The sequence below is a fragment of the Sceloporus occidentalis genome, unplaced genomic scaffold (genome assembly GCF_023333645.1).
Source record: "Sceloporus occidentalis isolate IW3139 unplaced genomic scaffold, rSceOcc1.0.p SCAF_10, whole genome shotgun sequence".
NCBI classification, from domain to species: Eukaryota; Metazoa; Chordata; class Lepidosauria; order Squamata; family Phrynosomatidae; genus Sceloporus; species Sceloporus occidentalis.
The window spans coordinates 35,876,491-35,890,261 of NW_028316990.1; the positions used below are offsets into that span (position 1 = coordinate 35,876,491).

A 13,771-nucleotide genomic window follows, 5' to 3' on the forward strand; every position below is an offset into this window, starting at 1 on the left:
TCCAAGATCAGACACAATCTGGGACCTTTATGATATTTAGGCCAGGAGCCATCATTAGACCCTGTTAAATCATTATTGTGTACCTGCTTCTACTGTAGTACAGTATGTGAAATGACTTTCAGTTCATGAATTACAGTGGTCCCATCACATTCGCTGGGTTTAGGGGTGAAGGACCCCTGTGAATGTCAGAAAAACACAAATAAAAGAACACTCTTCTTTTTACCTGAGAGAACACCTCTCTAGCAATCGCCAGGTCCTCCAGTGCAACTCTATGGTCAACATCTGCCAGAAGTTGATCATAGAGTCAATGCTGGGAGACCTACAAGTGCCTAGAGACGCATTTCCTCTAGGACCTTTTAGGTTCTCCACCATAACTCTATGGTTAACATCCAGAAGACTTGCACTGGAGGAGCTAGAAATTCCTACAGAGAATGTATTTAACCAAAGCCTCAAATAATCAAATCCGCAAAAGTCAAAGTCACAAATGTGGAGGGCCAAGCATTTTAAATATGGTTCGGAATACAATGACGCACAAATCAACTCCAAAGACAACAAAATGAAGCCAATTTAAAGCTCAAGTTCATTGTACTCCAGCATGCAGTCCTTTTATAAATCACATGTACTTCAAAGGGCTACAAAAGGAATACTTTATAACAAGGACATAGGCTTCCTTTTTACTTCCTGAAGTACAGTGCTTATACTTCACTGAGTCAGTTGAAGATCAGTTACATTGAAGCGCAGCTGAAGCTCCAGTCCTTACATCTCCAACCCTTTTGTTCTTCCAGGTTCCAGCTGCCAGCCTGGGAGCAGTTACTTGAGAATAAACACCACTAAATTCAATGGGACTTACTTCTGATCAAGCATGCTTAGGCTTGCACTGCACGCTGAAGGACCAAAAACACGGCCTTGGTTTGCTTCAGAAGGTCAGGTAGCTTTCAAGGCTGTAATAATGGAACAGTGTTTTAAGTGTCTCTTGAAGCAGGGCCAGGGAGAGGCGACCTTCCAGGCGTTGGACTGCACCTTCCATCAGTCCTGGACCATATATAGCCAGGAGTGAGAACTGACAAATTGTTTTCCAGGCATATATTCACGATTCCTAGCCTAAAGCTTTAAGAGATAGATGCATAAATCTTCTAAGGTTAGCACCACCTGGGTTCAAAATACACTGCAGAAATAATCCAGTTTCAGACTGCTTTAATTGCCCTGCTTCAATGCTAGGGAAATCTGGGAATTGTAGCTTTGTGAGACATTTAACCTTCTCTGTCAGAGAGCTCTAGTGCCACAATAAACTACAATTCCCAAGATTCCCTAGCACTGAGCCAGGGCAGTAAATGCAGCCTTAAACTGGATTGTTTCTGTAGTGTTTTGGACCCATATCTCCATGCTAAAGAATTATGGGGTCTGTAGTTTTGTGAGACATTGAGCTTTCTGACAGAGAGCTCTAGTGCCAGAATGAACTACAATTCCCAGGATTCTCTAGCCCTGAGTCAGGGCAGTCAAAGCAGTCTCAAACTGGATTATTTCTCCAAGGTGTTTCGGACCCTGATGTAAAAGTAATTCACACCAAATTCAGTGGAGGCTACTCTTCCCACACAAGACTGTTGACTTATATATTTTTACTGAACAGATACAAATAGCCAGTTGTTATATGAACAGATAGTCTCTGTATTTATTTACCTGAGCATGTGTATTTCCACACAAGAGGAAGGCTACTTTCACTATCCCTCCATAGAAAAACCACGTCTTAAAGGTCACTTTAATTGATTCAGGCATGTGCATAGAAAACGGGTTTCACTAGACTTCGAGAAATCCAATTTAAATAGCCGTTCAAATATTTGCCTATCAAAAGGTCAGGACGATATTTAGCCCCCTGTAATAGTTGTAGTAGTATACAAAGTAGAAAAATGTGCATTTAAAATATAATAGCAAGAGGGTTTGGTATAAACAAAGCATGTCCATATCCTGCAAAGGTTTGGAGGCCTCAGTTCTCAAATGCTTCAGAATGAGGAGGAAGAGAAAACATATATGAAACAGGGAGGAAGGAGATTATTGATGGGGCTTGGGGAAATTATGCAAAAGGGCTTTTACCACTGTTTTACACATGGATGGAAAACTTCAGTGTGCAAAAGCAAATGCTGACAAGGCAGGGCCAAAGCAGCCTTAGTTGCATAGTCCCTCCCTCACCAGGCAAACTGTCCAATTACTCATACAGGGCTCTTCCAAAGGAAATTCTACACCTCCAAATAAAAGGGAAATATGCAGGGAAGGGAACTGTGCAATCTCCTCTCGGCTGGAATAGGATCAGGATTCAGACATGCTCTCCCTGCTGATGGGCACGAATACCCCTTTCTCTGTGATCCTCTGGATCACAAAGGGCCTTGGTGCAATGTGTTCAGCCTCCAAAACACCAGCAGATAAACTCAAAGGATGACTACGTACAGAGATCTTGAAGCACCTTTGAGGCTCACTGAAAGGAAGAAGTTGGCAGTGTGAGCTTTCAAAGACTTAAGCCTACTTCCTCAGATGCATTTGGACGTAGACTTTAGTCTAGGGAAGCTCAGGCTGCCAGCTTCTTCCTTTCAGTTAGTCTCAAAAGGTGCTACAAGATCCCTCTACATACTGATTCTACAGACTATCACAGCTATATCTTTCAATTCTACTCATATATTCAGGTCGATTTAACTTGTTTAATGCATCTGAGGAAGTAGACAAGTCTAGAAAAGCTCATGATGCCAAATTCTTTCTTTCAGGGGGTCTCAAAGGTTCTACAAGATCTCTCTACATACTGATTCTACAGACTGACATGGCTATATCTTTCAATTCTACTCATATATTTAGGTCGGTTTAACTTGTTTAATGGATCGGAGGGAGTAGACTTAAGCCTATGAAAGCTCTTGCTGCCAAAGGTGCTACAAGATCTCACTACATACTGCTTCTGGAGACTAACATGGCTATCTCTTTGAATTCTGCCTCAAAGGATTGTTGTAAAGATGCCACCAGATATGAGTCAGGAAAGTGAGATTTGTTTTTTCTTGGGTTCTGCTTCTTATGCACAGGAAATGCCTTGGCAGAAAGACTACCCACTTTTATTTATTATTATTCCTTTCTTCCTGGGATGAGTAACTTCTACTCATGCTTTCCACCAGTTTGCCCCCACTGGAAACCAGCAGGGTGCCCAAGAGTCCACTCCAGCTCAGTTTCAACAACTCGCAGCCCACAGAAGGCAGAAACACACACACACACAGCAGTGAAAGCAGCTCTTGTTCCTCAGGTTGTTTGGCACTGCCAATTGTAATATAATAGAGCCCACGCTTTTAACATACGCATTTCTCGCTCTGTCAAAGTGCTTGTGGAGAACAGGCATATATATATATATATATATATATATATATATATATATGGCCACTGAAACAGAGACCCATATATAGACACACACATATCAAGAGAAAGAGGAATGGGATTCAAAGTGCCTGGTGGTGGTTTTCCCTGAAGCCTCTGGTTCTTCCACCTCTGCTACACAAACATTATTGGACAATACAGGTCCTTGATGTGGGAATGCGGAGACACAAATCAATTGCGGCGTTTGTGTGTGAAACCCATGTTGTTGGCAACCTGAATGAACAGGGCACCAATGGAGGCTCCAACATACAATGGCATTCCTCTTTGCCTCCCTCTCTCTTCTTTCTCTCTCTTTCTACATGCCTGGTTTAGCCCTAGCTGGCAGATTTATGGGTCCGGTTCTTTTGACAGCTTAACTCCCTGTGTGTGTGTATGTGTCTGTCTCTCTCTCTGTGTGTTTATCCACATACACACACACAGGCATCCAGAAGTTAACTCTCCCTTTGCCTGGGAGAACTGAATTGCAGATTCATTCCCTAAAGCAGTGAAAGGTGAACATTTGCAGAGAGGGTCAAGACAGAATGGCAAGGGAGAGGCTGCAGGGGAAAGGATGCCAAGATGGGTAGACTGTCTATGGAAAGGCCGCCCTTGTTGATACAAAGCCCAGTGTGTATGTGTTTGTGTGTTTGTGTGTGTGTGAGAGAGAGGTCCCAAAACACACTGCAGAAATAATCCAGTTTGAGACAGCTTTAACTGCCCTGGCTCAGTGCTAGGGAATCCTGGGAGCTGTAGTTTCATGAGACATTCAGCCTTCTCTGACAACCACAAGAAAGAACAATTCCCAGTATTACCTAGCACTGAGACAGGGCAGTTAATGCAGCCTTAAACTGGATTCTTTCTGCAATGTGTTTTGGATCCATGTCTCCCTGCTAAGGAATTCTGGGGTCTGTAGTTTGTGTGAGACATTGAGCCTTCTCTGGGGCCACAATAAACTACAATTCCCCAGATTCCCTAGCCCTGAGTCAGGGCAGCTGAAGCAGTCTCAAAGCAGATGATTTCTGCAGTGTGTTTTGGACCTCAAAGAGGCAGCCAGAGTAAGGTAATACTCAAGAGCTGGATAAAACAGTAGGCGATAAGGTAAGACTTGTGAGACATTGAGCCTTCCCTGTCAGAGAGCTCTAACCTAGAAACCCCAGGATCCTCTAGCACTGAGCCAGGGCAGTGAAAGTGGTCTGAAACTGGATTATTTCTCCAATGTGTTCTGGACCAGAGAGAGAGAGAGAGAGAGAGAGAGAGAGAAAGGCTGCAGTAACAGAGCTGTCTCTCTCTGAGATAAAGCCAGGGCTGTATCTGTCAGTATCCTCTCTCCCTGAGCATCAGAAATCTTTGACATCCTTTCTGCATGATGAGAAGGCAGGCAAGACACCTCTGTAAAAGAAAGACACTGAAGTGTCTAGGGCAGGCTTACCTTGTGCCAAAGCTTGCAACATGTGGAGCTGGAGCAAGAGCAACGCCCACCATCCCCTCCAGAAGAAGAAGAAACAGCAGCAGAAGTTTAACTTTATCCTGGCCCCATCTGGCCAGCCCTTCCTCCTCCTCCTCCTCCTCGCAACCTTCATCCTCCTGCTCTGGGCTCCTCTTCCCTCAAGGCTTGGGAGCAGCCTTTGGATGGAAGTCAGCCCAGCATCCATGGTCCTGCTCCTCCTCCTCCAAGGGGCTCTCCCAGCCTCCCCTTTTGGGGGGAGAAAGGGGACCCCCCCTTGGGAGCCCTCTTTGGCCAGGGCTGGGCTCCTCTGTCCGCCCCACTCCGCCTCTCTCTTCTTGGAGATTGCACCAAAACAAGGAGGCAGAAATGTAAAACACATGTCCCCTTTTTCCAGACTCTGGCAGGGAAAGGGACAGAGAGAGAGACTGAGAAAGAGAGAAGAGGAGGAAAATTGGAGCTCTGTCTGTGGCTATGTATTAAGTTTCCCAGCGTCAGTGTTGCAAGAGATCGGGGCTCTCCATCCTCTTTCCCTGTAAGAAATGAATATAGATAGATAGATACTGTAAGATTAAAACGTAGCAAGAGCAGCAGGAGCAGGAGAGAGAGCCATCTCAGCCAGGCACCAGCAGACACCTTCTTTACCGCAAAGATGACGAAAAGTGGTCCCTCGGGTGGAGGTTTCTGTGCGGTCCGCCGCCTTCATCCCCATCCTCCTCATCCTCAGCCCAATTCCTCAATAATAAGAAGCCCTCCTCCAGTCTTGGAGGAAGAAAAAGAGGAGAACCCTAGATCCAGTTACTTCTTCTCCATGGACTGCTTCAAGAGACAGGTTTTAAGAAGTCTCCATCCTTCCAACTCTCTCCATCCCATTCGGGGCGATTTAAATCCGATCTCCTTCTTCAGAGTCCAATTCGGTCCCCCTTTTTGGGGGGGTCTTTTCCTCTTTCAAAACAATCCAGAGAGAGATCCACAGCCAGCAGCAGCAGCAGCAGCAGGTAAAGTGAGCCCAGCTCCTGCTCTCTGTGCCAAGCTACGGTTTGCAAATGCAATTGCAACCAGTTTGCCCGCCAATGGGAGGCAGGAAGGGATGGGTCTCTCTCTCTCCTTCCCTCTCTGTCTAAACTCTTTCTCTTTCTCTCCTTCTCTCTTTAGGCGAAGGTGGAGGGAACCTGATCAGATTTCCCTCCCTGGAGAAAACCATGCAGAGATGAGGAAGCCTAAGATCACCTCCAACAACAAGGTCCCTCCTTCACTCCAGAGATGCAGACTTCTTTACTAAAGGCTTAGGAAAGCCAGGCATCGAGGTGGATTTCGTTCTCAAAAGGAAGAAAAGTAGAAGAAATCAGCAACATTGTGGAATCCAAAAGCAAGGCTTTTGCACAAATCCTGAGGGTCTCTCCTCTTGGGCTTCTTCTTTCCTTTCTTTTCTCCAAGGCTGTAAAGACAAGGAAAGGATGAAGAGATGAGCTGCCAAAGCCACAGAAGGAACACATCCCCAGCATCAGCACCATCCCTCCTTAAAATGCCCTTTTTTCAAAGGAGAAAATAGGACTGGACCCACAATGTAAAAAGCCAAAGATGCTTTGGCTGTTTTGAATTGGGATCTACCTTCCCCAGCCACAAAGCTTCAGTATTGGGATTGGGGTTTTTTTATTAACTCTTTCAAGCTTGTGCTAATCTCTGCTTTCCTAAATCTAAAGGGAACAGTCCCTAAACCAAAAGAGGGAGAGAAAAAGCAAGGCAAACCATACATACCAGGAGTAGCCCTATACATTGAAGTCCAAAACACATTGCAGAAGATATGCAGAGTGTTGGCCATTTGGCAAATTCAAACAGTGCAATGCCTTTATGGGCCAAAATGCAGGCATCTGACTAACATCTCCAACTGTTTTTCTTCTCCTGTTTGGTTTTAGTTATGTACATGTTATATGTATTGTATTTATGTACTTTATTATAACCCGCCTAGATCCTTTTTGGAGAGGCAGGATATAAAGAAAACCTATTTTATTTGTAACTTATTGCCTGATGAAGAAGCCAGTGGAGCTTCAAAAGCTTGCAACAAGGCTATTGCGCATTTCGGTTGGCCGATTAAAAAAAGTATCCCTGTTTGGTGCATTTTTGTTTGAATTTGGCAGAAATTTTGCTTGCACTGCCCTGGCTCAATGTTAGGGAATCCTGGGAGTTGTAGTTTATATTGTTTATATTCTTTCCAAATGCACCTGAGGAAGGAGGCTTTACTCTAGGAAAGGTCATGTTGCCAACTTCTTTAGTCTCAAAGGTGCTGTGAAATTCCTCTAGAATTACCCATTTATAAGATGCTCTGAGAGCATTTCTGAAAAGCCGGGTAAAAATGCAATAAGAAAATGAAATAAATGAATAAATAGAAAGCTTGCATGGCAATATCCTCTTCTCTCCTTCATATTCCTCTCTGGATTTGCCAAAATGGAGGAGACCTCTCTACCTTTTAAAGGTATAACAAGCAACACCTGCTGACCTCCTTCCTCTACACAACCATTAAAGGGACAGGAGCCATCTTGGCTTTGCAATTTGGCAATCAAAGTAGTTCTTTTAATATTTTCACTCTTTACATTTGAGTCCCACCTAGTTGAATAGATTTCGACATCTGACGATGCTCAGGACCTTTCTGCTTCTCCTCCTTTGCCTTTGCAACAATATACAACCTACATTTTCCATCCAGCACCCAAAATGTCCTCCCTTCCATGCCACTTTGGCCCAATTTCTATCCCTCTTCGATCTTTTCCGTTTCTTGGTCACCTTGGCTTTCCCACATCTTTCACATATCCTTCAAATTTATATTGGTCCCATCCTCATATTTGCTTTGCTACGAAGTTCACTAGCTTAACTTCCTATCTCTTTCCTACCTCGCAGGGCTGTTGTAAGGATACAAAAGGGGGCCAAGGAACAAAATAAATTACCCCAAGGAAGGGTGTTATGAGGCCACTGCAAAAGAGGGCAATATTTAAGCCATTTCTTTCCTGCCGCACAACTTTTACTCCATCGTAATTGGTTTTCCTTCTACCACCCTTAAAAGCCTGGTTTATTTCAGCAACAATATGTATAGTGTAAATATCTTTCACATTTCCAATGGGAGAGACATTAAGGACTTTATCACACAAGAGGCATGCGGCATTAAACTGGCATAAAATCCCGGCAACATGGTGCAATAACGAGTTGATTTTCACACGCCGCCACCATTATTGCGCCGTTATCCCGCGAATAAAGCGGCAAAATGGAGACTATCCCGTGAATAAAGCGGCAAAATTGTGCCACTTTTTAAGCACAGGATTTTTATACCTGGCAACACTTGTCAAGAAAAAGAAAGACAATGGAAAAGTTTGTACACAACTGTTAAAAGTTTGTACACAACTGTTAAAAGTTTGTACACAACAGGAACTCTGTCCATTTGTAACTCCTGGCAACTTAAAAGGCTTTAACAAATTCATATTAGTGTGAACTTTAGTGGAATGTAGCCTTTGCTGAATGGTTTGCACTTTTTAGGTTGGCCACAAAAGAGCGGGTCTTTTTATCACGCTGGTCCAAAACGCACTGCAGAAATAATCCAGTTTGAGACCGCTTTAACTGCCCTGGCTCAGTGCTAGGGAATTCTGGAAACTGTAGTTTTCTGGGACATTTAGAGAGATCTGGTGCCACAATAAAGTACAGTTCCCAGGTTTCCCTAGCACTGAGTCATAGCAGTTAAAGCGGTCTCAAACTGGATTATTTCTGCAGTGTGTCTTGGACCAAAGTGGTGTCAAACTGGATTATATCTGTACTATGTTTTGCACCTTAAAACCATTGCCTTCCCAAGGCGATGAACCCGAATGACACACAATTGCAAAAGTACATAACTGAGGGACAGTGAAGGGTTTAAAGCAGTTATTCCCAAAATTTGGTCCTCCACAGATGGTTTTTGGACTTCAGTTCCCAGAATTCCTGACTCTTGGGACTTCTGGGAGTTGGAAATTCCAAAAACATATGAAGGACAAACGTTTGTGAATCGCCACTTTAAAATGTCCTCTTGGTTGGTAAAGTGTCTTGGTTGGACTTCAGCTCCCAGAAGCCTCAGCCATTTTTGGCCAATGGTCTGGGATTATGGAAGCTGAAGGCCATAACATGGGCAGTCATTTGTTTAAAACAGTGGATCCCAAACTGTGCCCTTTGGAGAGATTTTGGACTTCAGCTCCCAGCATCCCAGACTATTGGCCAACATGGCTGAGGCTTCTGGGAGCTGAAGTCCAAACTATCTTTCAAGGGCAGTTTAGGGACCATTGCTTGAAAGGAATATATTATTAGATATTATTTAATAAATTGGGAAAAGAACATGTATGTTTTACTCTATTGGAATATGTGAGGTAGAAGGTTGTGCACTAACATAGAGGCGTGTTTATATATACGTTTATAATGTAGCCACACATTTTTCCCGCCTTTTTTTTCCTCTGAGGGGAGAAATAAATAATAAGACATCGCCTCAGCGCTGAGGCGCATGCGCACACTGCCACATGGAACGTTAACCGACGCCAACGTTCCACCCTCAGCTTCCCTCGCGTTCCTTCCTGCTCAGTGATTGGTCGGGGAGGGAGCGCGAGGACAAGAGAGGGTGGGGTGATTTTTCTCTTTTCTTTTTTTAATCGCGCGCGCTCTTTTTTTCGCCCTAACGGCCGGCAGGTCGGGCGCGTGCGTGCCTTTAGCTCTGCGCAGGCGCGCTCCCTTTAGCCCGCCTCTCCCCCGTTGATTGACAGCTCTGTTTCCTTTTGTTGTGGCCGCGTGCGCTCCGCCCCCTGTAGGCTGGCAGGAGAATAGCAGCCTCAAAAAAACACACTTTTAGCCAAAATAATCCAGTTTGAGACCGCTTTAACTGCCCTGGCTCAGTGCTAGGGAACCCTGGGGACTGTAGTTTGTTGTGGCACCAGAGCTCTCTGACAGAGAAGGCTCACAAAACTACAGTTCCCAGAATTCCCTAGCATTGAGCCAGGGCAGTTAAAGCAGTCTCAAACTGGATTATTTCTGCAATGTGTTTAGTTGGACCTAATTGCCATAATAATAACAATAACACAGGCCTTGGAAAATCTCTCCATTTAACTTTCCCTGTCAGAGAGCTCTGATGCCACAACACACTACAAATCCCAGGATTCCATAGCACTGAGCCATGGACTGTAAAAAGTGCTGCAGTGTGGCAGAAGCTATTCGAAACAGTTTAATTTACTGACAGGAAACATTTAAAAAAATCAATTCAAAAGCACTAAAACAGCAATTCCTAAACTTTAGTTGTCCTTGTCCAGATGTTTTTGGACTTCAGTTCCCAGAATCCCTGACCATTGACAGAGGTAGCAGGGGCTTCTGGGAGTTGAAGTCCGAAAACCTGGAGGTCCAAAGTTTGGGAATTGCTGCACTGAAAGAAATTGTGCCGGAACAAGTCTGAGTAACAAATGAATTGATCCAATATATATGTACATATATATATGTATGTATGTATATGTATACACACACACACACACACACATACATATATACACCAATATATATATATATATATTGAATTTGGGAAAGAACTGTGTATGGTACAAATGTGTTTTTCGAATTCAGCACCCTTAAGCACATTAAAACCAGATACAATGTTGGAAGGAAAGAACCCATTTTCTTTTTCATCCCAGGCCAAGGGTGCGGTGCTCAGGCCACCCATTTCCTGCCTTTGTGTGTCCGATTGTTACAGTTTTGCAACAAGCAAAGAAGGACGGGTGTGTGTGGATACCACAAAAGCCAAACACTTTTAGAAGTGCAAGTTCAAGGCTTTTTTTTTCCAAATAATCTATTTTTTCCCCTCTCTTCCTTTTGAATGCACTGCTGCCATAGCAATACTTACATGGCTGGGTTTTGTTGCATTATTGGGTATATGGCAGACCAATATTTAAGCCACAACTTTTGCACACAACAGGATTTTGGTTTTGTTGGTTTGTTTTTAAAAGAAAACAAAGGTGGATTACAGTGCCACAGGTACATTACTTTCGAATGCGCTGCTGGTGCAACATTGCCTGCAAAGCTTTTGTGAGGCTAAGTTCTAAACTGAATATTGTGCATTATTGATTGTCACTGACCAATATTTAAGCCACAGCTTTTGCACACAAAGGGATTTTAGGCTGTTGTTGCTGTTTTAAAGAAAAATACCTTGGCAAAGGTAGATTACAGCGGAGAACGTACATTACTTTTGAGTGCACTGCTGCCTGCAAGGCTGCATCCATGCTATGTTTTAAACTGAGTTTGTTGCATTATTGGGTATCGACGACCAATATTTAAGCCCTGGCTTTTGCACACCAGAAGGTTGCGGTGGAAAGGGGTTGAGAAACAGAAAAGACATTAAAATACCTTGGCAGAGGTACCTTACAGTGGAGAGAATTCATTCAGCAGGACTGAAATCGTGTATAATTTCCTCTCGCCTTCTTGGGTTTTTTCTGTGTATTATTAATGGTTGGCATTAAGAGGATTTGGCAGAATGTTTTGAGAGGCGCTTAAATCACAGCCTGTTCCCTCGACACCCACTTCCCTGGGAAGTTTACAGAATAAATGGTGCCAACAAACCGGCCAGGGATGCTCTCGCCTTTGCTTACCTGTCATCCTAAGACCATTTTTACCTTTTCGAAGGGACTGAACAGAGAGGCCAAAATAAAGCTGCTTCGGGTCACATTGGAAGAATGCTGTTTAAATGACACACACATCTTAAGAGTCCAGAAGCTGCACCAAAGCTACATTCCAGTCCTTAGGACTGGAGCATGACTTTGGTGCGGCTTCCGGACTCTTAGGACGCATGCATCATTTAAACAGCATACCTCCAAAGTTGTCCGAAACAGCTTTATTTTGGCCTGTCTGTTCAGGCTCTAAGTCTCCTGAACCATCTCCTTCTGCTTTCATACATCCACATTACACATATTTTGCATTTGTGTTCACTTGGACCTGTTTTACAATGGCATCATCATGACAAAGAAAGGATACACTTATTCCAGAGCATAAAGGCTCCTGCGCCTTTTACATACATAGCCAGCATGGTATAGTGCTTTAAGCAATGCACCGTGACTCTGGAGACCAGGGTTCAAATCCCTGTTCAGTCATGAAACCCAGTGGGTGACCCTGGGCAAGTCACACTCTCTCGACTCGAGGATATTTAAAGCCTGGATGTTTCGATATTGCCCAAGTTTCTATTACTTATTTGGGTATAATTATCCCCAGGGACTTATCTCCGATGATTAATCTTAACATAAGTAAGCTGATAAAAGGCATTGCACTAGATTTAGAGAGATGGATGGGCTTAAAGATGAATCTGCAGGGTAAGGAAAACATGATTAAAATGAATGTAATACCTAGAATTGTTGATGTTATTCGTGGAATTCCTCTACTTATACCTTGAAAGTATTTTCAAAAAACTAAATAGATTGTTTTGGAGATTTGGGGGAAGGGGTCCGTCTCCTCCTAGAATTTCAATGAAAAGGATGCCAATTCCAACCAAAGAGGCAGGTTAAAGCCTTCCAGATATTTTGTACATACCATCAGGGACACCAAATATCTTACGTTAATTGCTAATGGTGTGGCTAATAAGTAAGCAGTACTAATTTTGCAGAAGAAAGAAATGCCACTACCAGCCATTATATTGCTTTGCAATATAGGCTGGAGCAATATTGCTTTGCAATATAATGCAAAAGGAATACTGTTGTATTCTTGTTTCCTCTCACCTCCAAGCTAATAGCTTGTTATGGACTGTTTCATTACTTGCAAACTCTGTTATAAACAGTATCGTATATACTTGGTTGGTGGACTTTGGCTGGCCAGTAAAATTATCAATGTTTTGTGGATTGTGGATGCTATTGCACTCTGTTATAAACATGACGGTTTCAAGACCGGACAAGAGCAAACCAGAAGGACTCTAGATATGTCTGGCTGAGCATATATATATATATATATATATATATATGGTTAATTACGGATGATAAATTGCAAAGGGTCAACTCTGCAATTGCTCCACCGCGCAGGATTTGGGGAGCAGATGACCACTATCTCTCCCATCAATGGACTCTGTAATCCAGATGCCTCTGGATCAGGAGAAAGGACAATTTTTTGACTGACACAAGAGAAGAAAGAGTTTGGTTTCTGAGATTATAAAGGCCTTGGCTGTCTCAGGAAGATCTGATATGGAAACCAGAATCTGGGGCAGATGACTCAAGCCATTTGCTGGAGCATTGAGGCTACATAACTCCACTTATTATCCCCAGCTTCAGTTATTACAAACAAACGCATATATTAAACTCTTTCCTTTTTCTCTCTCAAACTGCACAGTGTTTAGTCTTCAGGGTTGATATGGACTGTTGCCTCTCAGTGTTGCAAAAGATCTTTCCAGGTTGGCCTTCAAACATGGTTTTCTTCCTGGTTTAACATGGTTTCATAATGTTTGTTTTGTATGCATGACATTATTCAGCCCAAGGCCTTCAGATGAGAGGATGGGAGAGAGATTGTATACAAAATACAATGACATAACCAATAGATTTATTTGTTTTCTGGTGATATTTCTGTATGACCTCCCACCCGGAAAGGCTTCCTGAAGCAATGAACAAATAAAAAAAACCTTGAAACCAATATAAAGATAAAAAACATTGTAAAACTCATTGAAACACTCTTGAAAAACTTTGAAAAGCAGATTCAAACAACTCTAAAATACATTTTTTAAACAGAGCAAAACCCAAATACATGTCCCATTGTATACAACATATTGAAGCAATATATATAACATATAACATTTTTTATATACATTGGTATACATATCTGGTATATCTTTCTGGGCTTGGTATTTTGTGACCAAAGTGCATGTGCATATTGTGATGGCAAGACATTCCCATGCCAGCATCCCTGTCCATCCATTCTGGGTTTTAGTCTAAACTTTAAAGG

General features: G+C 43.0%; 1 protein-coding gene across 4 annotated transcripts in view; it reads right to left on the minus strand.

Annotated features, from left to right (window-relative positions):
- The window catches only part of SDK1 (sidekick cell adhesion molecule 1), a 445,458-nt gene extending 439,214 nt beyond the window's left edge, over positions 1-6,244 (minus strand). For all 4 annotated transcript variants that reach the window (XM_089477071.1, XM_089477072.1, XM_089477069.1 and 1 more), the window contains exon 1: positions 4,808-6,244. In XM_089477071.1, the coding sequence (XP_089333197.1) occupies positions 4,808-5,204 (397 nt within the window). In that variant the 5' untranslated portion in view covers positions 5,205-6,244. The remainder of the gene's footprint in view (positions 1-4,807) is intronic.
- Positions 6,245-13,771: the final 7,527 nt, after the last annotated feature.